A 22,557-nucleotide genomic window follows, 5' to 3' on the forward strand; every position below is an offset into this window, starting at 1 on the left:
GTGGTCAGCCAAGGTCGCCCGTCGGGGTGGGGGGCCGGTTCCCAGGCGGCTCGCAGTGTCTGGCTGTTCCCACGGACGTCCCAGCGGCAGATGGGACCAGGGTCTTTGTCCCCAGGTCCTCGGCAGCCACAAGGTCAAATGTCACCTCGGGGCCACGGGCAGGGGTTATGGGGGCGTGGCAAGACCCTGCCCGCCCTCAGTTGGGCCCCGAGAGTGAGGGGGTGGCGGGGAGGCTGGGGCAGGGGCTGTACTCTCCTGCTCACTTCTCCCACCCCACACTCTCCATTAAACTAGCCCCCCCAAATCCGTTTATTTGGGCTCCTGTGACCCGGTCCCCCTTCCAGGGCCGTCTTTCCCTACACCGTTTTCATTGTTTCTCCGAGATACTGCTACCAAGGACTCTGGAACAGGCCAGTCTGGGGCCCGTGCCCTCACCCCAAATAACCAACTCTGACCCCAAAACTATTGTATCTTCTGGGCCCACCCAGGCCTTGTTTCCACTACAGCAGAGCTGGTTCTAATCAGACCCCTGGGAAGTCCCTGCTGGAGTTTAACCCGAGTCCTTGCTGTTTTCCGTGTCTGGATCCTCACATGGTATCCTGCAGCCTCCTCTGGGCAGGTCCGCGGCACAGGGCTGGGTGCCCCTGGCTGGCAGAAACCTGCACCTCACCCTCCCCTTAACGCCCCCACGTGTGGTCTCATCTTGTGGGGTGACTTTCACAAGGCTCTCCGGGGCAGAGTGGATGTTAGGGCGCACAGGGAGTCCCGGCCGCGTGCCCCGGTGTCCATACTGGACCCAGGCATGTGCAGGAGGCAGAACAGGCCTGGCGGGCAGAACCGTGACTCAGGGGTGAAAGGTCACCCCGGGAGGAGCTTTTCCAGCCAGTGAATGGGTTAAACGTTAACAGACCCGGAGTCAGGCCTCAGCTCCTCATCTAGGCCTCAAACGGGAAGGGAGCTTAATAAATGCTTGCCCTGGAGGTGCCTTGCATATAAAGGGAGCTTAATAAATGCTTGCTGCAGTAAACTTGGGTCTGGGGGGGGGCCCCCGGGAGGCTCAGGGGCGTGGCGGCAGCTGGGAGGCTCCTGGGAGCGGGGGAGACATCTGTGGCCCAGCCGGTCACCAAGCCGAGCCCTTTCTATGAAGCAGAGAAAGAAAAGGAAATGAAGGGGGACCGGGGACAACAGCCAGGGGCTGGCACGCCTTCCGGCCGCCTCAGGCCACGCCGGGGGCGCCGGGCGCCCTGCCTTCCCCCCGCCCCGAGGCCTGAAAGGACGGGGGGGGGGGACCCCTTGACCTCACGGCGCGGCCAGCAGGCCTGGTGAGGCCGCGTCCCCCCCGCCACCCCCAGACTCGGGGCACCAGGTGTTCACCGGAGCGGAGCGCGCGGGGCGGGGGCGGGACCGGCCGCGGGGACTTTGGGGATCGGGGAGGGGGGGGCGCGGCCGGCTCCAGCTGGCAGCCGTGCGGAGCAATGCGGAGCGCGCGCGTGTGCGGCGGGGGCGTGCCCGGGGTGCAGCTGTCCCCCCGGGGGCGCGGCTGCGGCGGAGAGCCGCGCGGCGCAGGCCCAGGCCCGGGGCAGGGCGCGCAGGGGTTAAGGCTGCTCGGCCGCGTGGGGGAGGGTCAGCCGCGCGCCCCGCCCCGCCCTCTCGCCGGCCCACGGCTCCGGGCGGCGCGCGGCTACCCCATGCCCTTATAAGGGCGGCCGTCGCCGGGGCAACGAGCGCCCGCCCCCGGCCGCGCCGCGCGCCCCCGCCCCGCCCCCGCCGGCGCCGATGGAACGCGGGTGTCAGGCCGGCCGCAGCGCGGGGCCGGCGGCGAGCGCCACCAGGGCGAGGCCGAGGCTCGGGCCCAGGCGCAGGCCCAGGCCGGCCGCGCGCGCGCTCGGCGGGGAGAGGAGCCCGGGGAGGCTGCGGGCCGCACTCCCCACTCGGCTCTATCGCCGGGACCTCGGCGGCGGCGGCCGGCCGCGCGCGGCGTCCGGGACTCCCGGGCTCCGGCGCGCGCTCCCGCCGCCCCTCCCCCCTCGCCGCTCAACTTGCGGCCAAAGTTTCCCCCCGGGCTCGGGGGCGCGCGCGCGCCCTCGGATGGCGAGCTCCTAAGTTGGCCTGGGCGGCGGGGCCGGGCCATGGCCCGCGCGTCCCCACCGGGTCCCCAGGACTCCGGACCACGGGACCCGGGCGCCCCAGACCCGCGCCTCTAGCGCGCCCCCGTCGGCCGCGGGCACGCGTGGGAAAGTTGGCCTGGAACCGGCCCGACCAGTTCCTGCCGGGCGCGCGGACCGGCCGCAGGAAGTTGCCGAAAAACTTTTTTCGGGGGGTGCGACCCGAGCCCCCCGAGCGCGCGGGCTGCATGCGCGCGGGGTAGCCGGGTCCCCCTCGGGTCGCCAGGCGTGCCCGGAGGGGACGGACTCGCCCCGGGGCGCCCCGGCCCCGCCGTCCCTGGGGCTATGGCCATGGTGACCAGCGGCTGGGGCGGCCCCGGAGGCGACACGAACGGCGTGGACAAGGCCGGCGGGAGCTACCCACGCGCGACCGAGGACGACTCGGCGTCGCCTCCCGGGGTGGCCAGCGACGCGGAGCCGGGCGACGAGGAGCGCCCAGGGCTGCAGGTGGACTGCGTGGTGTGCGGGGACAAGTCCAGCGGCAAGCACTACGGCGTGTTCACCTGCGAGGGCTGCAAGAGTTTCTTCAAGCGCAGCATCCGCCGCAACCTGAGCTACACCTGCCGGTGAGCCCCACGCGCGGCCACCGGGCCGGCCCGGACCTGCTCGGTCACCTTGGGCCTGGCGCTGACCTTTCCCGCACCCGTATCCCCGCCCAGGCCACGGGCACGGCTTCGGCTGTGATCGGGTATACAGTTGGCGATGCATGCGTGCAGGTCACCACCACCACCCCCCGCACCCCCGCAGGTGGTCTTTGCTCCTCTCCTTCTGCTCTGGAGAGCTGGTTCTGCCGCGCGGGGAGGGCTCGTGGGTGATGTCAGGAGTGGGGACCCCCTTTCCAGCCCCCAGGGCCCCCTTTCCCGTGGAGGCCCGTCACGCGTGGTGCCCCGCGGGAGTCAGACGTGCAAGTCGCATCGCGGGGCTGGCGGCGTCCAGGGGCCATTGTCTGCGGCCGCGCGGATCGATCCGGCGCGCCCTTGGGTCAAATATCACTTCCAAAGTCGCCCCGGCACGGGCAGCTGGAGGGACGCCCGGGTGGCTGGGGATGGCCGCCCTCGCCGGCGGCGGGGGGCTGCTGAACATGGGGACCTGGGCCTGTCCATCAGAGGGGCACCCCATGGGCTCTGGGTCACCGGAAGCCGCCGCCGGAGGGCCAGCAAGGCCACCGGAATTGACCGCACCCCCCACTCCGGGGCTGGTACAGCCTTGGGGCTCCCGGACGAGCCTTTAAACTTTGGGGCCGCTCTAGGAGCGAGAGACCCGTGGGAGATGCCGACCCCTTTTCGGGGCCCAGCAGGGCGTGGCCTTGCTTACTGGCAGCCGCCAGGGACAGAAAGTCCCTTGGAGAGGAGGTTGGGTGCTCAGGCCAGAGGTTGCAGACCACTTTCTGTCTAGGCATGCAGAAGCTGGGCTCTGCACCCCCAGGATCCGGCAGACAGCCCCGTTTCCCGGGTGCTCAGAGCTGACCCCAGAGAAGTTGTAGGCTGCCCCGGGTCAACGTAAGGGTCTTGGCCCCATGGGCTTAGCAAGTGGAGCTGTGGGCGCCGGGATGTGCAGTTGGTGGGATGAGGAGTTAGTGGAATGTGGAGTTGGGTTTTGTTTGTTTTTGGTTTTTTCGTTCCCCCCGAGGTTATTGGCTGATGGCCGCTCAGTTGGGGGCTGCCACCGTGTTAGAGTGTGGACTTAGTGGGGACCTGCCTTGCCCCCCTCCTCCAGCTGTAACTGGGCCACCAGACTTTGGCCTCATTCTTGAGTCTGGAAGGAGTTGCTAGGTTTGGCTGGGTCTTTGGGGAGAATAGAGGGGGTTGGGGCAGGTTCGGGCCCCACCTGCTCTCTGGGTTCCTACCTTGTGTGACCTTGTGTGGCCAGTGTCCCTCCCTGAACCCGAGTGGGTCAGCAGCTCTTTGGAGGGGGCCATCAGGAAATGGCCTCACAGCCCTGGCAGGCAGAAGAGGAAACCCCAGGTGAGGGTGCAGTGGGGTGGTACCGTCAGGTGAGCCCAGCCAGCAAGTGGGCCCGACGCTCTGGGCTGAGAGCATCAGGGAGCCTGACCCGTGCATGAGCAGGGTCTGCTCAGATCCTGTTGGGCAGTTGTGTCACACTCAGGAGGCTGGAGCAGGAGGATGGCCTGAGCCCAGAAGGCTGAGGGCAGCCTGGACAGCATCGTGAGGGGACAGTGCTCCTCCCCGCCCCCCTCCCAAACGACAGGGATACAAAGCAAGGACAGCAATTGGAACTAGGCCATGCCTTTGGGAAAAGCACATACGCTTTAGGTGCGGTAGCTGGAAGAACTTACTGCGTTTTGTGGGATTTAATCTGTCCCAATCATGCAGTTGGAAAGGCAAGGCAGAAGGCCTTCCCCGAGCAGACCTGCTCACCCACCCAGGGCCTGGCCAGTTCCGCCTGGCCGCCCTGATCCTCCACCTCCCGCCTGGCCGCTGGCTTTGTTCTGGCTGTGTCTGAGTTCACTCTGCCCCAGCTGGGCCCCTTCCTGGGGCCTTTAGAAGCCACAGGGTGTGGGCTCTCCTAACCCTGGCCAGAGCCCCCCTGCTGGGGCTGGAGGCTGTCCCTGGAGCCCCCCAGTACCCTCTGCTCGGTGTCCCTGTATAGCGCATCAGCGGGTGTCTGGTACAGGATCGGGCTGGGGGAGAAGCCAGGGCCCAGCTCTGGGCTTGATTTCTTCCTCGAATTTCTGCTCTGTGTCTGGATGCTCCTGGGTGCCCAGATTGGGCAGGGCAAGGCATTCTCCAAGGGCTGACCAGAGGAAGAATCCTGGGCTTATGGAGAAACCGGGGTGGGGGTGGGGTGGGGGTGGAGTTCTCGGGAGAAAAAGCCCTGTTATTCATTCTTTTTTTAAAATGATTTATTTTTCTTTTATGTGCATTGGTGTTTTGCCTGCATGCATGTCTGTGTGAGGGCGTCAGATCTTGGAGTTACAGACCGTTGTGAGCTGCCATGTGGGTGCTGGGAATTGAACCCTGGTCCTGTGGAAGAGCAGCCAGTGCTCTTAACCATTGAGCCATCTCTCCAGCCTCTCATTCATTCATTCTTATGACAGGCTGTAATGCTGGGGCCACACAGGGCGATGACTCCATTACAGCTGCCTCTCGGCCTGGTGGTGACCAGGTACAATGGAAAGGATTCACTCTCCATCCTTTGAGTTTCAAATCTGTCTCACCTTGTCCCCTGCCAGAAGAGGCTTCTCCACCTCTGTGCTCTTGGGGAACTTTTATTCAGACAGACTCCAACACCCATTGCAATCCGATTCCTACCATCACAGGCTAGGGAGCCCCACCTGGTGATCCCCAAGGGTTCACAGGCACGGAGGATGTGGGTGTCACTGGGAACCCTGGCCTCTGCCCCCAGGTCTAACCGAGACTGTCAGATCGACCAGCACCACCGGAACCAGTGTCAGTACTGCCGCCTCAAGAAGTGCTTCCGGGTGGGCATGCGAAAGGAGGGTGAGTAGCCATGGGTGTGGCCGGCCACAGCTGGGCTCTTCCCCTTAGTGACCTCCTTCTCCCTCTCCCAATAGGACTTTTATTTTTATTTTTTTAATTTGTTGACTCTCTGCTCTGTATGTTTGCTGAAGGCAGGACTCAGATTACAGCCAAAGGCTGCCTGAGGGAGGCCCAGCTGCCTGCCCCTGCCCAGGGGACCTGGGTGGACAGACACACTGGACACCTGGGCCTCAGATTCTGTCAGGTCCCTCTAGAATTCAGGTGCAAGCCAGGGGCAGCCACACAGAGCCCTGAGGGTTGGGAGCCTGGGCTGGGAGGGAGGGGAGGCCAGGGTAGCAGGCCACCTGTTGCTTGCTTTGACATTGGTCACTTTCTTGTGGGGCTTCTGAGGATCGGAGTATGACCACTGCTTAAGGTCTGCTTTGGACTGGAGAGTCAGGCATAGTGGCCCAGGCTTGTCATCCCAGTACTTACGAGGCTGAGGCAGGAGGATCTCCAGATTGAAGTCAACTTGGGCTACATAGCAAAACTTGGTTAGAAAAAAATGACATCCACACACAACGAAAACATCATCAGCCTTGTCTGATGGCGCCCTTCTGTCCCTCTAAGTTTGAAGGTGGCTCCTGCCCCTTGCCCAGCCTGGATCTCTGTCCTAACTTGTCGGTTAGATGGAGAGTCCCGATAGGTCTCTAATCAGAGCCTGTGATCTCCAGCCTGTCACCAGGACTCCTGCTCCCAGTGCCTTCCTGCCTCAGGGCCTTTGCACAGCTGTTCCTTCCAAATGTGGGCCGGGCCCTCCCTCCTGTCCTTAGGGTTAGTTCCTGGGGTCACAGGCTTATGTCTACCTTGTTCTGAAACTGGCACCCTTCACCCGTACATCTCCAGGCCTGCTCCAGGGTCTGGCACACACAGTAGGTGTTCAATAAATGGCTCTTGGCTGGGTTTACCAACCACCCAGCCCTTCACCCCTGACAGGCACTGTTAGAAGCAAAGTCGTGTCGATTCTCATACACGTAGCTTAGTGGTCATCTGCTGCATTTGGCATTTGAGGACACCGAGGCACAGAGAACAGCTGGGTGCTGGGATTTGAACTCCAGCGGTCTAGACTGGAGGAAGAAGACAAGGGCAGGGGAGGGGTGGGCTTTTGAGGCTTGGAACATTCTGGGCAAAGGACCTGGAGGGCTCATGAGGGAGCAGTGGTGAGGGTGTGTCTGCAGTTTGTGAGCGGACGGAGCTCCCGAGAACGGAGGGAGAACGGGGATCTTGTCCAGCCCGTGCCTCGTGTCTGTGCCGGGTCCCTTCCTGTGCTCCCTGCATCCCTTGCTCTGGCTCCAGCTGGATTGACCTGGAGTTCACCCACCAGGGAGACAGGTGTCGGCTCATTAAAGCACACTCGTTAGCTGCCTCCTGGCTCCATGCCCAGGCTGCCTTCTCCCTGCTAAAATACCTGTGCTCCTCCATGCCTCAGTTTCCTTTCCACCCCGTCCGTGATGAGGACTCAGATAAGCATTGGATTCTCTTCTCAGTGATTTTTGAAACAGGGTCTCGTGTATCCCAGGCTGGCCTCAAAATTATTTTGTACTGAGGCTGGCCTTGAACTCCTGACCTTCCTGCCTCCATACTCCAGGGCTGGGATGACTGGTATGCACCACCATGGGCAAAGGTAACAATGGCAGCCACTGCCCTTGGGGACCACAACCATGCCACTATGGCCATGTGGTCCCACTGGGGAGTTGTGAGTGGTGGGAGAGGCCAGGAACAGATCCAGTTCCCGGTGATTGACCCACGTGGCCTCCACGGTGCAGGAGGAGGGTGGAGATCCTGGGGATGGGCGCCCACGTGAGCAGGCAGGGCCCTGGTGGCCAGCGCGTGCCTGGTGCCCGGTGCTGCCACACGGGGTGGGGGTGGCCCTCCCGCACCGACGCCTGACGCCGCCCTGTCTCCGCAGCCGTGCAGCGCGGCCGAATCCCGCACGCGCTCCCGGGTCCCGCGGCCTGCAGTCCCCCCGGCGCGGCGGGCGTCGAGCCGTTCGCGGGGCCGCCGGTGTCCGAGCTGATCGCGCAGCTGCTGCGCGCCGAGCCCTACCCCGCGGCCGGGCGCTTCGGCGGCGGCGGCGCCGTGCTGGGCATCGACAACGTGTGCGAGCTGGCGGCGCGCCTGCTGTTCAGCACGGTCGAGTGGGCCCGCCACGCGCCCTTCTTCCCCGAGCTGCCGGCCGCCGACCAGGTGGCGCTGCTGCGGCTCAGCTGGAGCGAGTTGTTCGTGCTGAACGCGGCGCAGGCGGCGCTGCCGCTGCACACGGCGCCGCTCCTGGCCGCCGCGGGGCTGCACGCCGCGCCCATGGCTGCCGAGCGCGCGGTGGCCTTCATGGACCAGGTGCGCGCCTTCCAGGAGCAGGTGGACAAGCTGGGCCGCCTGCAGGTGGACGCCGCCGAGTACGGCTGCCTCAAGGCCATCGCGCTCTTCACGCCTGGTGAGCCCGCCCCGCCTGCCTGCTCCGGCCCGGCCAGGCCACGCCCCAGACAGGCCCCCTCTCCCACAGGCCACGCCCCAGACAGGCTCCTTGCTCCCACAGGCCACGCCCCAGACAGGCCCCTTGCTCCCACAGGCCACGCCCCAGAAGGCTCCTCTCCCACAGGCCACGCCCCAGACAGGCCCCTTGCTCCCACAGGCCACGCCCCAGACAGGCCCCTCTCCCACAGGCCACGCCCCAGGCAGGCTCCTTGCTCCCACAGGCCACGCCCCAGGCAGGCCCCTCTCCAACAGGCCACGCCCCAGACAGGCTCCTTGCTCCCCGGGCGCATCCAAGCAGTCAGGCCCCAGATAGCAGCCCGTCCCCACGGACAAGCCACGCCGCTAAGCGCCCCGGCCCTGGCACAGACCAGGCTCCCAGCCAGACCCAAGCCACGTCCAGCCCAAAGCCACGCCCCCAGACTGACCACGCCCCTAGCCCCGCTATGGTCCCCACACTGATCCAGGCCTCCGCCCCAGGACATGCTCTTCCCTCCCAGGTGAGGCTAGCCAACCTGGGCCAGTCCCCAGCCAGGCTGAGAGGCCACTGCCTCGGGTCACACCCTTTTGACGGGTGACATCCCTGCATCTGCCACAGGCCATGCTGCGGGTCCTACCCATGATTTGCCCCATCTTGCCCCCAGCTTACCCAGACAGTACGCCACTGGACTCTGAAACTGCCCCGGGCTCCGGCATCTGTCCTGGGGTCACGCCCCCTTGGTGGGAGGACATAGATGGTGACCATTCTTGCCCGGGCAGGCAGGAGCTAGGCTCTACCCTAGGCCACACCTCAGGGGCCACTCACTGCGATGGCATGCCTTTGCCGTGATCGGGAGGGACGGGGTGACGTAGGCAGTGCTCGTTAGAGATCCCGAGATGGGACCTGTAACTCTGGTCCCCGGGACCTCGTCAGAATGCTTGGTGGCGTAGTGCTGGCCTGTCATCTCAGCCTTTCGGTGGGCTGTGGCAAGAGACTAGAGAGTTCCGGGACCGCAGAGCCAGATACTAATTCCCCACCTGAAAAAACTTTAAAAGGGATGTCCTGGCCCTGCTCTTCCCGTGGGCGTGGCTCAGAAGGGGTTAGAGGCGTGGCTTGGAGGCCCCTCCCACAAAGAGGCAGATCAGTAGTGCTGATCTGACCCGCCCTTAGTAACTCCCATCCATGGGGTGGCCCTGAGGGTTCTGCACATGGGCAAAGCTCCCTGAGGCTGTTCCCTCGGTTCTACACAGCTTGTCTGTGGTGGACACTGGCTTAGATATCCTCATTCGTGTCCTGGGTCCACCTCTGCTTCCCCCGGGGGCATCCCTACCCCTCCTGTGGGCCTCTCGTCCTGCGTCCGCAGAGGTGACTGGTGTCTTCTTCCTGCAGACGCTTGTGGCCTTTCTGACCCGGCCCATGTGGAGAGCCTGCAGGAGAAGGCACAGGTGGCCCTCACCGAGTATGTGCGCGCCCAGTACCCATCGCAGCCCCAGCGCTTCGGGCGCCTGCTGCTGCGGCTGCCGGCCTTGCGTGCTGTGCCAGCGACCCTCATCTCCCAGCTGTTCTTCATGCGCCTGGTTGGCAAGACACCGATCGAGACGCTCATCCGAGACATGCTACTTTCAGGGAGCACCTTCAACTGGCCCTATGGCTCGGGCTAGTGATGGACACCTTCCAGGACACAAGGATGCTGGGACCTTGCAGGGGCCCTGGGGTCAGGGCCCCAGCTTTTCTCCTAAGACTGATTCTTTTTTAAAAGACTGTGAAATATTTGTCTGTTTTGTTTTTTAATTAATCTTGAAACCAAAAAGAATTTGCTCTCCCAGGCCTCAGCCTTGTCCTCCTGGCAGCCCCTGGTTAGCGTGGGGCTGAGGGTCTGGAGCCAGTGTGCTGGTGACCCTGCTGTGATCGGTGTGGGGCTGGTATCTGGAAGGGCCACTGCGGCTGGGCAGGGTACTGTGGACCGGGAGGGACCCTGGATACATGGCCCATGATGGGCACTCTGAGATGACGAAATCATGGCCAATAATAAAGATATTCCCCTACTTGCTCAGTCTTACCTTTTCTTCTGCCATGCTGGGGAAGTAACCCCAGGGTCTAACCTGTACTCAGCAGGCTCCAGGGGAGTGGAAGCCGTGCCTCCTGTGGAGAGATAAGCCCCTGGTAGAAGTTTTCCCAAGACATTTTTGCACTCGCTGGATCAAGCCACGCCTGAAGCCCTCCGGTGTTTTCAGGGATCAAGCTACCTTTTTATTTTTTTGTTTCTTGAGACAGGGTCTCTCTGTGTAGCCCTGGCTGTCCTGGAACTCACTCTGTAGCCCAGGCTGGCCTCGAACTCAAGAGATCTACCTGCCTCTACCTCCCGATTAAAGGCATGCGCCACCACACCTGGCTTCAATCTACCTTTTATATTGGGGTCAATTTGAGTTCAATTTCTTCTCTCAAGTAACATAAATCACTTTTTCTAACATTGGCACAAAGAACTTTGAAATGTGAATTTAACTGCATTGATGTGTGGTGATGAATGTAGCCCAGCTATGGTGGTGATGCCTTTTATCCCAGCAGGGGCAGAGGCAGGGGGATCTCTGAGAGTTTGAAACCAGCCTGCTCTACAAAGTGAGTTCCTGGACAGCCATGGCTACATAGAGAAACCTTGACTCAGGGAGAAAAAAAAAAATTCCGGAGAGTTAGGGGCCCAACTTGAGGGTGGGACTGAGCACCGGATCTACACTTAGCATTCCCAAGGCCCGTGTTCAATCCCCACCTGAGCTGCTTTCCTACAAAACTCCACACATGTGGCCCCTCCTGATGGAAAACGCCTGGGGCTTGCTGGTTTTGAACTGCCACCTTTCTAGGACCAGGGTGTAACTGACTGTCCGTGTGGCCGGAAGTGGACTCCTGGCCTGGAATTGGCCTGGCTTTTTTATCCTCTGTGGCTCAGGGGATTCCCAGACAACACACACAGTGTGTTGCAACATCACCCTAAACACCAAGGCCAGCTAAAGCCAGGACCTATGCACAGCGGAGGGGACCACAGTGTGCCTCCTGCACACAGGTCCCATACATTGCCCAGGAAGCCTCAGGCAGGGGGCATGTCTCCATAACATTAGCTTCGGAAGGTCTCATCATGTAGCCCAGGATGTCCCCAACTTACGCCTCTATCTCTGCCTCCCAGGAAACTACACAATTGTTGCTCCCATCTGTGACCTTGGACAGGTCCTTGTCTCTGAACCTCATCATCCTCCCTCCCCCCGTAAAATGAAGAAATGCTTTTAGGCAGCTGCACACAGAAGGGGTCTAATCCATGTTTATTCTCTGGGATTCTCAATAGGACTTGCTTCCCCTGGGAGAACTGGAGTGTGGCTTCTCAGTGGACGAGAAGCCACTGCCATCTCCAGGACACTCAGAAGTACACAGAGTCCTCACGGTCGCTGTCCTCTTGGTCATCGAATTTTCGGATCTGGGACTTGAGGTGCCTCAGTTTACCCTTCAGGTAGTGACAGCGAGCCTGCTTATCCAGGAAGCCAGGATCCTGGGGGAACAGGAGCTGAGGAAGTCCTCTTGGCACTCTAACCTGAGGTCCTCAAGATTTGTTTTTTTATGAACCGCATACACGGTCCCAGTTTCAGGACCGGACCAGAGCCCACAGACCCAGGCGTCTCCACTCACCGCCCGCTTCTTCTCAAACTCTCTCCAGACACGAGCTGCCACGTGAGCCTCCTTCTGAAAGGGCGAGGCGGGGCAGGGGCTCAGAAGGGTGGGCAGGGCCGACGTGGCTGTGACGGCAGGGCCCACCCGGTAGAGGGAGCACCCTGGAGGACCCGGGGCTGACCTGGCTTCGCGGTGGGGGCAGTGACGTCAGCAGGGCCTCCAGCTGCCGGAGCTTGGCCTGCGCGGCCCCCACCTCGCGCTGGAGCTGCGAGAACTCTCCGAGCTGGTCCTCGAACACAGCGGCATAGCGGCTCCGATCCCTCCTGCTGCTCACCGGCGGGTACTTACTACCAGATCGGAAAAGGGGTCGGCGTGAGTGGGAGGAGATCTGCCTTTCCCCTCCGTCATGGCAACTGGCTTTTCTTTGCCCACGCTGGGACCCCCAACTAATGCCCCCAGTACCTTTCCTAACTCGGTACTGATCCTTCCTAGTTCCCAGGCTTTAAAAAGCAGGGAGGGACCACGAGCGTGGTGACTCAGGGCTGAGGCAGGAGGTTCATGACCTTTAAGAGGCTAGCCTGGGCTACAAGGCCAGAACCCCCCCCCCCGGCTTTTCAACAAAAAGCCACAGTGGGGCACTCACAGCTCATAGTCAGGCACTGGGTTGGGACTGGGTCCCGGGGCTTTGGGAGGCTTTTCTTCGTGCAATGGGGCCTGGGGACGTAGCTCGTCCTCAAACACGATCTTCCGGGGCCTCGTGCGGAGCCCGGCCGGCCCCGGCTGACACTGCGGAGGGTGAGCGTGGGGCTCCCGGCTTCCAGACACCAGCGTCTGCACAGCAGCAGGGATCGCGGGTAAGAGGTGTCAGGAAGCGGGGTTCCCCCAGGTAGAGGCTCCTACACGGGCACTCACCCGAGGCTGGGGGCCGGCTGGGCGGGGCTTGGGGCCGGCTGGGCGGGGCTTGGGGCCGGCTGGGCGGGGCTGCGGGCGCTCCCGGGCGGGCATGCGCGGGGCCGCGGCGCTCGGGCGCCCCCGGACGGCGGGGCGCGAACTGCAAGCAGCGTTGGGGCCTGAGCGTCCGGCCCGGGGTCTGCAGGCGGCAGGAGGACCCGGCGGGCCGCGCCTGGGGGCGGGGCCTGCGGGTATTTGCATACGCGAGCGCGGTTGGCTGGCCGCGCAACCCAGACTCCGCCCCTTGTCCGCGGACCCCGGCAGGGGGCGCTGAAGAGCTCCGAGGCGTCACCAAGCCCTCATTTGCATGAAGGCACGGGGTTGGCTGGCCGCGCAGCGCCGGCCCCGCCCCCGGCTCCGAAGCCGGAAGGGAGCGATGCAGCGGATCCCGGGCGTCGCGGCGACCCCGGTCGGGTCGGAGCGACCCCCGCGCCTACCGCCGCAGCCCACGGTCACGTCCCCGCGGAATGCCCACCTCCTCCCGCCTGTCGGCCACTCGGGTCGTCCCGCGCAGTGTCACCTGTCCCCGAGCCGCGGATCCGCGCCCAGCTCTGCTGCCGGGAACGCAGCCGTGCAGGAACTGCCTATGGATCCGCTGTCCAGGGCGCCCGGCCGCCGGGGCGGGGCCAAATGGGTGGGCGGGGCCTGCGGGGTGTTGACACCCGGTTTGAGTCCTCTCTCTAGGGGCGCTGTCTGGGCTCATTAACTTTCCCAAATCTATTGTAAAAAAACAGGTTGTTTTTTGTTTGTTTTTAGTAATTGTATTTTTAAAAAATACCTTTGTGGTTGTGTGCATACACAGAGGCCAGCTCAGGTTATTGCTTCCCCATCTTTTTTTTCCCCCGTTTTGGCTAGGCTGGCTGGCCGGGAGCTCCGGATAGATCTGCCTGTCTCTACTCCTAGCACTGGAATCATAGGCTCATGCACCCCACCCCTGGCATTTTAGATGGGTACTGAGGATTTGAATCTAGGTCTGCATACTTGGGCAACAAGCACTTTTACAATGAGTCTTTGCCTTATCGCCTAAAAGAAAGTTTAGGCTTTTATGATGTGGATTAGGTGTGTGCGTGGGAGTGCAGCTGCCCAGAGGCCACAGGTCTCAGGTTCCCTGGAGCTGGAGTTACAGTAAATATATTTATTATTAAATAGTTTTTGATTTGCCTTTTCCCCTCCATTCTTGTATTTTATTTGTGTGTTCTGGAGTGGAACTCGGGTTGTCAGGTCTTTTGGCAAGTGCCTGTACCAGCTGAACCGTCTCATAAGCCTTTCTTTTGCTATTTTGGAGGATGTGGTCAGGCTCTCACTATGCTGGCCAACGTCAGGACAGAAAGTGTGCTGATCGACACCACCCTGCAGCCCACACACCCCACTCCACGAGCCCTGAAGGCGTGAGCTGGCTTTATTTCAGCCTGGGCATGATTCGGATAAACAAGATCATGCTGATGAAGACGAAGCACACGACGATCAGCATGGCCCACAGCAGCCAGTTCACCGACTTCTGCGCATGCTGCTCCAACCGCTCTGATTCTATCTTCAGCTTCTCCAGGTTCTGGTCGGCCATCTTGAGAGAGTGTGACAGGGTCTGTGGGAGAAGGGGACTGTCAACAGGACTGAGACCGCGTGGCCTCTCTTGGGTGGCCCAGGCTTCGGGCCCTAGCCGATGCTGTGCCCTCTGCTGGGTCTGCCTCAGCCACCCCTCCTTGGCCTTCCCCAAACTCCTGCTGAACCTGCAGGGCACCAGTCACAATGCCCCTCTTCCGCCCAGCTGTCTCAGTGCCCGAGGCAGCGGCTGCAGCGTTTCCCGCACCTGGTTGTCCTTCTTGATGACACTCTGGGCGGCCAGTGTGTTGGTCTTGAGGCTGCGTGCCAGGCCTAGCATCTCCTCCGCCAGCTTTTCCTGGAGGCCCTGGTGCCTCTGGAGGACGAGGTCAAGCTCGGACGCTGAATGCTTCTCATCTGCAGGTCTGGGCCCCTTTGCTCTGCTGACCCCACATGTAGTGGGTACCCAGGAGTGACAGGTGGAGATGTAGACACCCACATGGTGCCTTCCCAAGGATCCCAGGGCCCATGGCATCACCCCAGTTCTGCTTGGGACTCAGTTTCCCCTGCTTTTTTACATTCCAGGAAGAGCAGCCCCGGAAAGGACTTCCAGTGGGCAGTTAGCTCCTTGTAGCATCACCTCAGGGGCCCAGCTTCACCCAGCGCCCATCACCTCAGGGGCCCAGCTTCACCCAGCCCCTCCCGTTCCCCACCACTCAACGGCTAAGATACTCACGTGCGCTTCCTCACGTCCACCTCAAGCTCTGTAAGCAAAGGAGGCCAAGGACCAAGGTTGGTTTCCTGTTTCCAAGTCTGCTACCCAGAATGCTGTTCTGCCTGGGACCTACTGTCCCCTGGACCCATCATCCTTCCTATCCCCAAGGTCCCAGGTCCCTCTCGGTGGCCTAGCACTGCACTGGGGCGCTGTCTCTCCTGGGGACACCTTCTCTTTCTCAGCCTCCCCTCGGGCATGGCTCAGCTGACCCTGGGTTACCCTCTTCCCGGGCTGGGGAAGATCAAGGGAGGCAGGCAGGCACAAGGACTGTGGAGCAGTAAGGACAGGGAAGTCTTGCCTGCCGTGACTCACCTCCAGGTGATTCCTGTGGGGAGAAGAGAGAGGCATGAGGCCATGCACCTTAATGTCTTCCTAAATCTCTCTCTCTGCCTTGGGGTGACCCACGAAAAGTGCTCTGAAGGACATTCCTTATTCTATTGTAAACAAATTCTGACGGGGGGCAATTCTGGGGCTCAACCAGACAGACATGGTCCATCTTGTTGTTGTCTTTTCTTTTGTTCGTTGTTGAGACAGGGTTTCTCTGTGTAGCTCTGTTGTCCTGGAACTCACTCTGTAGCCCAGGCTGGCCTCGAACTCCCGGAGATCCACCTACCTCTGCCTCCCGAGTGCAGGGACTAAAGGTGTGCACCACCACCGCCACCATCTACTCTTGCCAGAAACCAAATTCCTGTTCCTTTAGCAATGTCTTGAGCACAGTACCTTCTCTGGGAAGCCTTGTCTGTGGGCCCTCTTGGGTTCCTGGTACTGTGTTCAATCTCTGTCCCTGTACAGACTCTGTGCTGTCCCAAGGATGGTCCCAGGGACAAGGGAGGAATCCTACCGTGCCCAGCAGCTCGCTCCGCATCTCACTGGTGTAACGTGCCCGGGACTGCAAATGCACGGTCTTGGTGGCGGGCACCCGTTCCCTGGCCGTGGTGGGCACGCGGCCAGGGGCCAGGAACTGGTTAGCGAGAGCCTTCTCCGAGGAGGAGGTCTGAGGGAACACGGGAAGGGCAAGGTCCGTCACTGGAGGGCTGTGTCCGGGTCCCGGGGGCTGCGGGGGCCCGAGCGGGCCGAGGAGGAGGGCAGGCTCACCAGCTTCTCAGCCTGCAGCATGCCCTTCAGGAAGTCCACCTTGCGCGAGTACTCGCTGATGACCTCAGAGGCGGGTTTGCTGAAAGGCAGAAGGAGGAAGTCAACCCGCCTCTGTCGCGGCCTGGGGGGGTCTGGGCGCCCCACACTCACCTGGCCTGGATCTTCAGGGCCTGCAGCATGTCTTCCAGGGCACCCACATACTGGGAGGAAAGGCAGGGTGTCAGCTGTCAGGGACCAGGAAGGGGTGTGGCCGGGGCGGGGCCGGAGAGGGCGGAGCCAGGGCCGGGAGGGCGGAGCCACGGGCCGGGGTGGGGCCGGGGCGGGGCCGGGAGAGGGCGGAGCCACGGGCCAGGAGAGGGCGGAGCCACGGGCCGGGGTGGGGCCGGGAGGGCGGAGCCACGGGCCGGGGTGGGGCCGGGGCGGGGCCGGGAGAGGGCGGAGCCAGGGACCGGGGCGGGGCCGGGAGAGGGCGGAGCCACGGGCCAGGGTGGGGCCTGGAGAGGGCGGAGCCACGGGCCAGGGTGGGGCCTGGAGAGGGCGGAGCCACGGGCCAGGGTGGGACCAGGGCGGGGCCGGGGAGGGCGGAGCCGCGGGGCGGGGCCGGAGAGGGCGGAGCCACGGGCCGGGGCAGATCGTCATTAAGTGGGGGCAGAGGGCGTGGCCTGTGGCCGAGGGGGTGGGATCAGGAAGAGACACGGCGGGGCTATGCGCCAAGGGGCGGGGCCGCACTTGACGTGGCGGCGCCAACCGGAAGTGGCGTGGCCGGAGAGTTGGATCGTCGGCCCCTAGGGCCCGAGCCCTCTGTGGCGGCGTGGGAGTCCCTCACCTTCTCCAGACGCCACTCGTTCGGTTCCCGCTTTTCTGCCGCCATTGACTCGCAGCGACACAGCAACCGCACCAGGTTCAACTCCAGCCGCGACGTCGCCAGCGGGCGGTGACCGGCCCCTTCCGCCTGCGCCATCTTAGGAAAGGGCGGAAGTGCCTGCGAGGAGGCTTCTTTTGGTCGACCGTCCCGCCCCTCCGAGGTCCGCCCGGCTAGGCTTGGAACGAAAGTAGAGTTTTGTTTCAAGCCCCGGCGCTGTGCCGTCCGTGTTTGTCCAAGGATGAGCCGTTTCCTTCCCAAGAGAGCGTCTTTTTAAAATTGTAGTTTTGTTGTTTAGTCTTTCCTTCTTTTTTTGAAGCCTAGATGCGCCTGAGGCCGCCGATCACGTCCCGGGAGCTTTGGTCGGCAGGACCGGAAGGGCCGCACTTCAGCCTGGACCCACGCGCAACGCTCCCCGGGTCACTGCGTTCCGCTTGCTCGTCGGGCGCGTCTTCCGTCCTGACGCCCACAGACGGCCACGGCCTCCGCTTTCTGCTGGGCGGGGAGCCTTGGCCTGGGGCTTCCCCCGGCCCGGTTGGTGACACTCCAGGTGGGCGCTTCCGTCGGACGGACCGGCCAGTTTCCAGCGCCGGCCGCCTGTCCCCCGAGCCCGGACCGTCCCCATCCCGTGGTCATTCTGGTCCACTTTATGAAAATAGAACTCGCCAGCGAACCACGGAGGACCAGGAGGCAGGGCCCTTCCCTGGCTAACAGCAATACTTGTTCATCTTGTGTTGAACTCAGTCCGCTACGTGATTTTGCCCGCGGGGGATGGAGAATTCAGAGTGGAGACGATGCTAGATAGCAAGATCCCAGAATCTCTGAAGGACTTGTACAATGAGGAATGCAGGGGACAGGGTCTGCCATGGGGGTTATAAACCGTGCCTGGCATTTCTGCCTTTTCTAAGGCGAGTGACCCTCCCTACCCTATACCCTACTCCCACCTTCGACTTTGCAAGGTCAAAAATTAAGTTGTTTTTCTTCTTTTGAGTCTCCAGCACTTTTTTTTTTTTTTTTTTTTAAACTTGCACGGGTGTTTTGCCTGCATGTATGTCTGTGTGAGGGAGTCAGATCTTGGAGTTACAGACAACTGTGAGCTGCCATGTGGGTGCTGGGAATTGAACCCGGAACCTCTGGAAGATCAGTCAGTGCTCTCAACTGCTGAGCCATCTCTCCAGCCCCATCCAGCACTCATAATATGAAGCGAGGATTGTTGTCTCATACTCCCCAGCTCTGGTCTTGAGCGGCTTCCTTTAGCTCTGTTGGGAAAGCATCTGCTACATCTCTCTGCCTTAAGGGGACAGGACCCAAGTCCGGGCTAAGGCAGATCTGGATCACACCCAATACTCAGCATCCTATAGGAATCCAGTGTCAATCCGTGCGTGCGTGCGTGCGTGCGTGCGTGCGTGCGTGCGTGCGTGCGTGCGTGTGTGTGTGTGTGTGTGTGTGTTGAGCACTCAAATTTACATGGAGGACTGCCCTGTGGAGGCCAGGGGGCAACCTCAGTGTCATCCCTCCCCCATCTCCCCATCTCTCTCGACAGGGTCTCACTAGACCAGGCTGGCCTTGAACAGAGATCTGCCTATTTCTGCCTCCCAAGTGCTGGGATTAAAATGTGGGACAGCAGCCTGAGCTTGAGCTACACTCTGTTTGGCCTGGAACTCCTCAAGCGGGCTGGACTGGCCCGCTGGTGAGCCTCCGAGATCCACTTGTTTCCTCCCCAGCACCGGAACTGCAAGCCCTCAGCACTAGACCCAGCTTTCAATGTTTTGGGTTTTATTTTATTTAAATGTTGTGTATGTGTGTGGGTCCATGTGCATGTATGGACTCATGGCATGTAAGTGCAGATGCCCATGGAAGCCAGAAGTGGATGCTGGATCGTCTGGAGCTGGGATTGTGGTTGTGAGCTGCCTATAGTGGGAGCCGAGGATTGGAATCATCAGGTCCTCTGCAAGAGCTGTGTGTGCTCTTAACCACTGAGCACCCCTGCAGCCCCTCACATGGCTTCTGAGAGTGAGAAGTGTAAGGCAAAGCATCGCAGACCTGAGAAAGTTTCTAAAGAGATGCTGGGCTGGACCCATAAATGGCTCTGGCAGGAGGACCTGAGTTCAACACCCAGCACCATGTCAGGCAGCACAGTTTCCTGTAACTCCAGCCTCTTCAGGGACCTGCCTTCACATGCACATACCCACACACAGACACACAACTAAAACATACACATTTAAACTGGGCGGTAGTGGCACAGGCCTTTAATCCTAGCACTCGGAAGGCAGAGGCAGGTGGATCTTTGAGTTCATAGGCCAGTCTGGTCTACAGAGTGAGTTCCAGGACAGCCAGGCCTACACACAGAAACCCTGTCTCAAAAACCATTTTTATCTATATTTAAATATGAATGCATAAATATATTATATTTAAATCTTTTTAAAAAATGATATTGGATCCCCTGGCACTGGAGTTAGGGTGGCTGGGAGGGCCATGTGGTTCTGGGACCTGAGCCTGGGTCCTCTGAAAGAACAGTAAGCATTCTTAACTTCTGAGCCAGTCTCCCAGTCTTTTTGGAGACAGCTTGACTGTGCAGCCCTGATTGGCCTCCAGCTCAGACCCTCGGCTGGGGTTAAAGGCCGGAGCCACATCAGCACCTGCACACCTTTGTGGCCACCACTCGACAGATTGCATTTCCTTTCTGAGGTGGGGTGACCACATTTCGCTCTTCATTCCTGTTGGTGTGACCTGCATGGCTTTGGCACACACACACACACACACACACACACACCGGGGTCATGTGGGAGGAAGAAACAGACATATGCAGACCGGCTGCCATCGGGTGGGATGCTCTGAATTTTAAGATTATTTTATTTGTGTGCACATGTGCTCCTGTTCCCACGTCCCTTTGCACAGACGGAGGTCAGAGAATTTGGAGTTGGATCTCTGCCATGTGTGAGCCGACCTGCCACGGCTCTTGACGGGCCCTCATGAGTACCACAAAGCCCACCCCTCAGGACACCTGGGTCCTGCTCACTTCAGAAAATACCCTGGAGGACACTGAATCCAGGGTTCACAAAGGCAGTGTGGGTGTGACAGCCCCCCTCTCCCGGCTCTGTGGCTGGGACAGGTAGGGTGCTGTCAGAACCATTAGTCTGTTAGTGTTGACCTTGCCTTGGATCTGAAACACAAAAATGCTGTGCATGCCTTGATGACCACATCTGTCCAAGGAGCTGGGGACACGGCTCAGAGGGCAAAGAGGCTGGCCTGGAAAGGACAAGGGCCTGCGTGCAGCTCCTCGGCACTCACATCAACAGCCAAGTGTGGTCTGCAGCCTGGGGCCAAACTTGAGTCTGCCGGACTCCAGACTGCCCCCCCCCCTGTCCAGTTCGGGCCAAGGATGACATCCGAAGGTGGTGGCAGTGGGGGACGCCTCAGGTGAGGAGCACTGACTGCGCCACCAGAGGATCGAGGGTCAACTTTCAGCACCCTCAGTGGTAGTTTACACCCGTTCAAAATCCTAGTTCCAGGGAACCGATGCCCCTTTCCTGGCCTCCACAGGCATCAGGCATGCACAGTGGTACACAGGCATTCATTGAAACACCTATTAACACTTAATAAAAATAAATCTTAAAAAAAAAAAATTGAAAGGCAATGGCAGCCTTCAGGAGGTCTGGAGAGGCTCTCTAGGTGACACTACCCTTAGAGTTTTCATGTGGCTGGACCGGCAGGAGGAGGTGAGGCAGACGGCTCCCAGAGAGGCCCTGTGGCTGAGGAGGCCTGGTAAGTCTTGTTCGTGGGAGCCTGGCCCTTCATCCCACTAGAGCTTAGCAAGACCGGCGGACAGAGCAGATGGGCTGTCCAGAGGATTCCTTGCACAAGTGCACTGAGCCAGCCCTGGGGGGCCAGCTGGACCTCCAGAGGGGGCTGGGCCAAGACTCGGACACACCCCAGGCCATCCTGAAGAACTGGCTTGGAACTGCTTCAGGCTGGCCCGAGACCCACTGTGTGTTGGAGCAGCCTGTCCCACAAGCAGGCGAGGGTGACATGGGACTCCCGGGCCTCCTCCACAGAGGTGTCTGCTCAAATGCACCTGACCCTGAGAACACTACTGTGCACTTGCCCCAGGGGCCCCTTTGGAGGGGGGGGGCAAGGTTTTACAATGTAGCCTTGGCTGGCTTGAAACTCATTATGTAGACCAGGCTGGCCTCAAACTCAAAGATCCATTTGCCTCTGTCTCGAGTGCTGGGATTGCAAGTGGGCACCACTACATGCGGCCCTTTGGTTTTTAATAAAGACTAAAGACTATAATAATTTTTTTAAAAGGCCAGGTGTAGCGAGTGGTCTGGTGTGGTGACATTGTGTTCCCCAACATATTGTGCACCCTAATAAACTTATCTGGGGTTAGAGACAGGACAGCCACTAGATACAAAGTCTATAAAATGGTGGCACTCACACCTTTAATCCTAGCATTCCAGAGGTAGAAATCCCTCTGGATCTCTGTGAGTTCAAGGCCACCTTGGAAATGGCCAGGCATGGTGACACACACCTTTAATCCCAGGAAGCAAGCCTTTAATTCCAGAGAGTGGTGGTAGAAAGCGGAAAGGTATATAAGGCGTGAGGACGAGAAACTAGAAGCATCTGGCTGGTTAAGCATTTGGCTGGTTAAGTTTTTAGGTTTTGAGCAGCACAGTTCAGCTTGACAGCCATTCGGATGAGGACACAGAGGCCTCCAGTCTGAGGAAACAGGATCAGCTGAGGATCCGGCGAGGTGAGGTTAGCTGTGGCCTGTTCTGTCTCTCTGACCATCCAGCATTCACCCCAATAACTGGCCCCGGGTTTGATTTTATTAATAAGAACTGTTAAGATTCCTGCTACAGTCTGGTCCTACAATCTCAGCCCTGGGTGGAACCAGCCAGCCCTGTCAGTCAGGGAGCTCAGGTTCAGGGCCGTCTTCAAAAAGATGAGGTGGAGGGCTACAGAAGGAGACATCGATCACATTGACCTCCACACGTGTATACAGAGATAAGTTAAACTACCAAGAGTAGGCTAATACTAGCCCCTGCAACCCAAAGCCGGGAGCCGGGCAGCCTTTGCTGTCCTCACTCCCCAGCAGGCCTGGGAAGCGAAACTGCAGCAGCAGCCAGTGCCACCCCGGCCAAAGGGGGCACAGCAGGCCCTACCAGAGCAAATACAACCCTCCATTTGCATGAGACACCCTGGCCACACCTCCTTTCCTGGCGATGTAAGCAGGTCCTTTGCCGGCTTTTCACACGGGATTTCATAGAAAGCTTAAGCAGCCAGTGTGTGACAGGGATCCATTATGAAGCCCTGGAACTTGCTATGTAGACCAGGCTGCCCTCAAACTGTGTTGATTTCGCCTGCCTTTGCCTCAGGATTGTTGGTACTAGTATGCCTGGCTTTGTTCTTTTGAGACTCAGCTGGCCCATATGTATCTGTCCTGGTTAGTTTTATGTCAACTTGACACAAGCTAGAGTCATCAGGGAGGGGCAGGAAACCTCAGTCGAGATGATGTGTCTGTAAGATGGAGCTGTAGGCAAGCCTGTGGGCATTTTCTGAATTAG

The 22,557-nt window shown here is 60.5% G+C and overlaps 3 protein-coding genes across 6 annotated transcripts; 1 reads left to right on the top strand and 2 right to left on the bottom strand.

Annotated features, from left to right (window-relative positions):
• Positions 1 to 1,873: 1,873 nt before the first annotated feature.
• Positions 1,874 to 10,166, top strand: Nr2f6 (nuclear receptor subfamily 2 group F member 6). Its single transcript, XM_006989911.4, has 4 exons — positions 1,874 to 2,731; positions 5,532 to 5,626; positions 7,575 to 8,099; positions 9,507 to 10,166. The coding sequence occupies exons 1-4, from the start codon at positions 2,451 to 2,453 to the stop codon at positions 9,776 to 9,778; spliced, it is 1,173 nt and encodes a 390-aa protein (XP_006989973.1). The 5' UTR covers positions 1,874 to 2,450; the 3' UTR covers positions 9,779 to 10,166.
• A 1,242-nt stretch (positions 10,167 to 11,408) lies between these two features.
• Ocel1 (occludin/ELL domain containing 1) lies at positions 11,409 to 13,437 on the bottom strand. Of its 4 annotated transcripts, none has more exons than XM_042262598.2 (5): positions 13,195 to 13,437; positions 12,412 to 12,599; positions 11,950 to 12,115; positions 11,787 to 11,837; positions 11,409 to 11,649 (listed from the first exon to the last, which is right to left on the bottom strand). In XM_042262598.2, exons 1-5 carry the CDS (start codon positions 13,420 to 13,422, stop codon positions 11,521 to 11,523), a joined length of 762 nt encoding a protein of 253 aa, XP_042118532.2. In that variant the 5' UTR covers positions 13,423 to 13,437; the 3' UTR covers positions 11,409 to 11,520. The 4 variants fall into 4 exon arrangements, with proteins under 4 accessions (XP_042118532.2, XP_042118531.2, XP_076409294.1 ...); XM_042262597.2 differs by having other exon boundaries at positions 11,787 to 11,840; XM_076553179.1 differs by lacking the exon at positions 13,195 to 13,437 and adding an exon at positions 12,681 to 13,188.
• A 663-nt stretch (positions 13,438 to 14,100) lies between these two features.
• Positions 14,101 to 17,363, bottom strand: Use1 (unconventional SNARE in the ER 1). The gene is made up of 8 exons (XM_006989909.4): positions 16,955 to 17,363; positions 16,279 to 16,328; positions 16,129 to 16,207; positions 15,875 to 16,027; positions 15,346 to 15,358; positions 14,995 to 15,022; positions 14,527 to 14,698; positions 14,101 to 14,301 (listed from the first exon to the last, which is right to left on the bottom strand). The coding sequence occupies exons 1-8, from the start codon at positions 17,087 to 17,089 to the stop codon at positions 14,119 to 14,121; spliced, it is 813 nt and encodes a 270-aa protein (XP_006989971.1). The 5' UTR covers positions 17,090 to 17,363; the 3' UTR covers positions 14,101 to 14,118.
• Positions 17,364 to 22,557: the final 5,194 nt, after the last annotated feature.

The sequence above is a fragment of the Peromyscus maniculatus genome, chromosome 17, assembly GCF_049852395.1.
Source record: "Peromyscus maniculatus bairdii isolate BWxNUB_F1_BW_parent chromosome 17, HU_Pman_BW_mat_3.1, whole genome shotgun sequence".
NCBI lineage: Eukaryota > Metazoa > Chordata > Mammalia > Rodentia > Cricetidae > Peromyscus > Peromyscus maniculatus.

What these genes read in the sequence shown, in the direction of transcription:
- Nr2f6 (XM_006989911.4), top strand. Translation starts at nt 2,451, where the DNA reads ATGGCCATGGTGACCAGCGGCTGGGGCGGCCCCGGAGGCGACACGAAC. An exon ending in GGTGGGCATGCGAAAGGAGG is followed by an intron (nt 5,627 to 7,574) that starts GTGAGTAGCCAT and finishes CTGTCTCCGCAG; the next exon opens with CCGTGCAGCGCGGCCGAATC. An exon ending in CATCGCGCTCTTCACGCCTG is followed by an intron (nt 8,100 to 9,506) that starts GTGAGCCCGCCC and finishes TTCTTCCTGCAG; the next exon opens with ACGCTTGTGGCCTTTCTGAC.
- Ocel1 (XM_042262600.2), bottom strand. Translation starts at nt 12,920, where the DNA reads ATGCAAATACCCGCAGGCCCCGCCCCCAGGCGCGGCCCGCCGGGTCCT. An exon ending in CCAGTGCCTGACTATGAGCT is followed by an intron (nt 12,116 to 12,411) that starts GTGAGTGCCCCA and finishes CCGATCTGGTAG; the next exon opens with TAAGTACCCGCCGGTGAGCA. An exon ending in AGTTTGAGAAGAAGCGGGCG is followed by an intron (nt 11,650 to 11,786) that starts GTGAGTGGAGAC and finishes CTGTTCCCCCAG; the next exon opens with GATCCTGGCTTCCTGGATAA.
- Use1 (XM_006989909.4), bottom strand. Translation starts at nt 17,089, where the DNA reads ATGGCGCAGGCGGAAGGGGCCGGTCACCGCCCGCTGGCGACGTCGCGG. An exon ending in GCCCTGAAGATCCAGGCCAG is followed by an intron (nt 16,208 to 16,278) that starts GTGAGTGTGGGG and finishes TCTGCCTTTCAG; the next exon opens with CAAACCCGCCTCTGAGGTCA. An exon ending in GTGGACGTGAGGAAGCGCAC is followed by an intron (nt 14,699 to 14,994) that starts GTGAGTATCTTA and finishes TGGGGTCAGCAG; the next exon opens with AGCAAAGGGGCCCAGACCTG.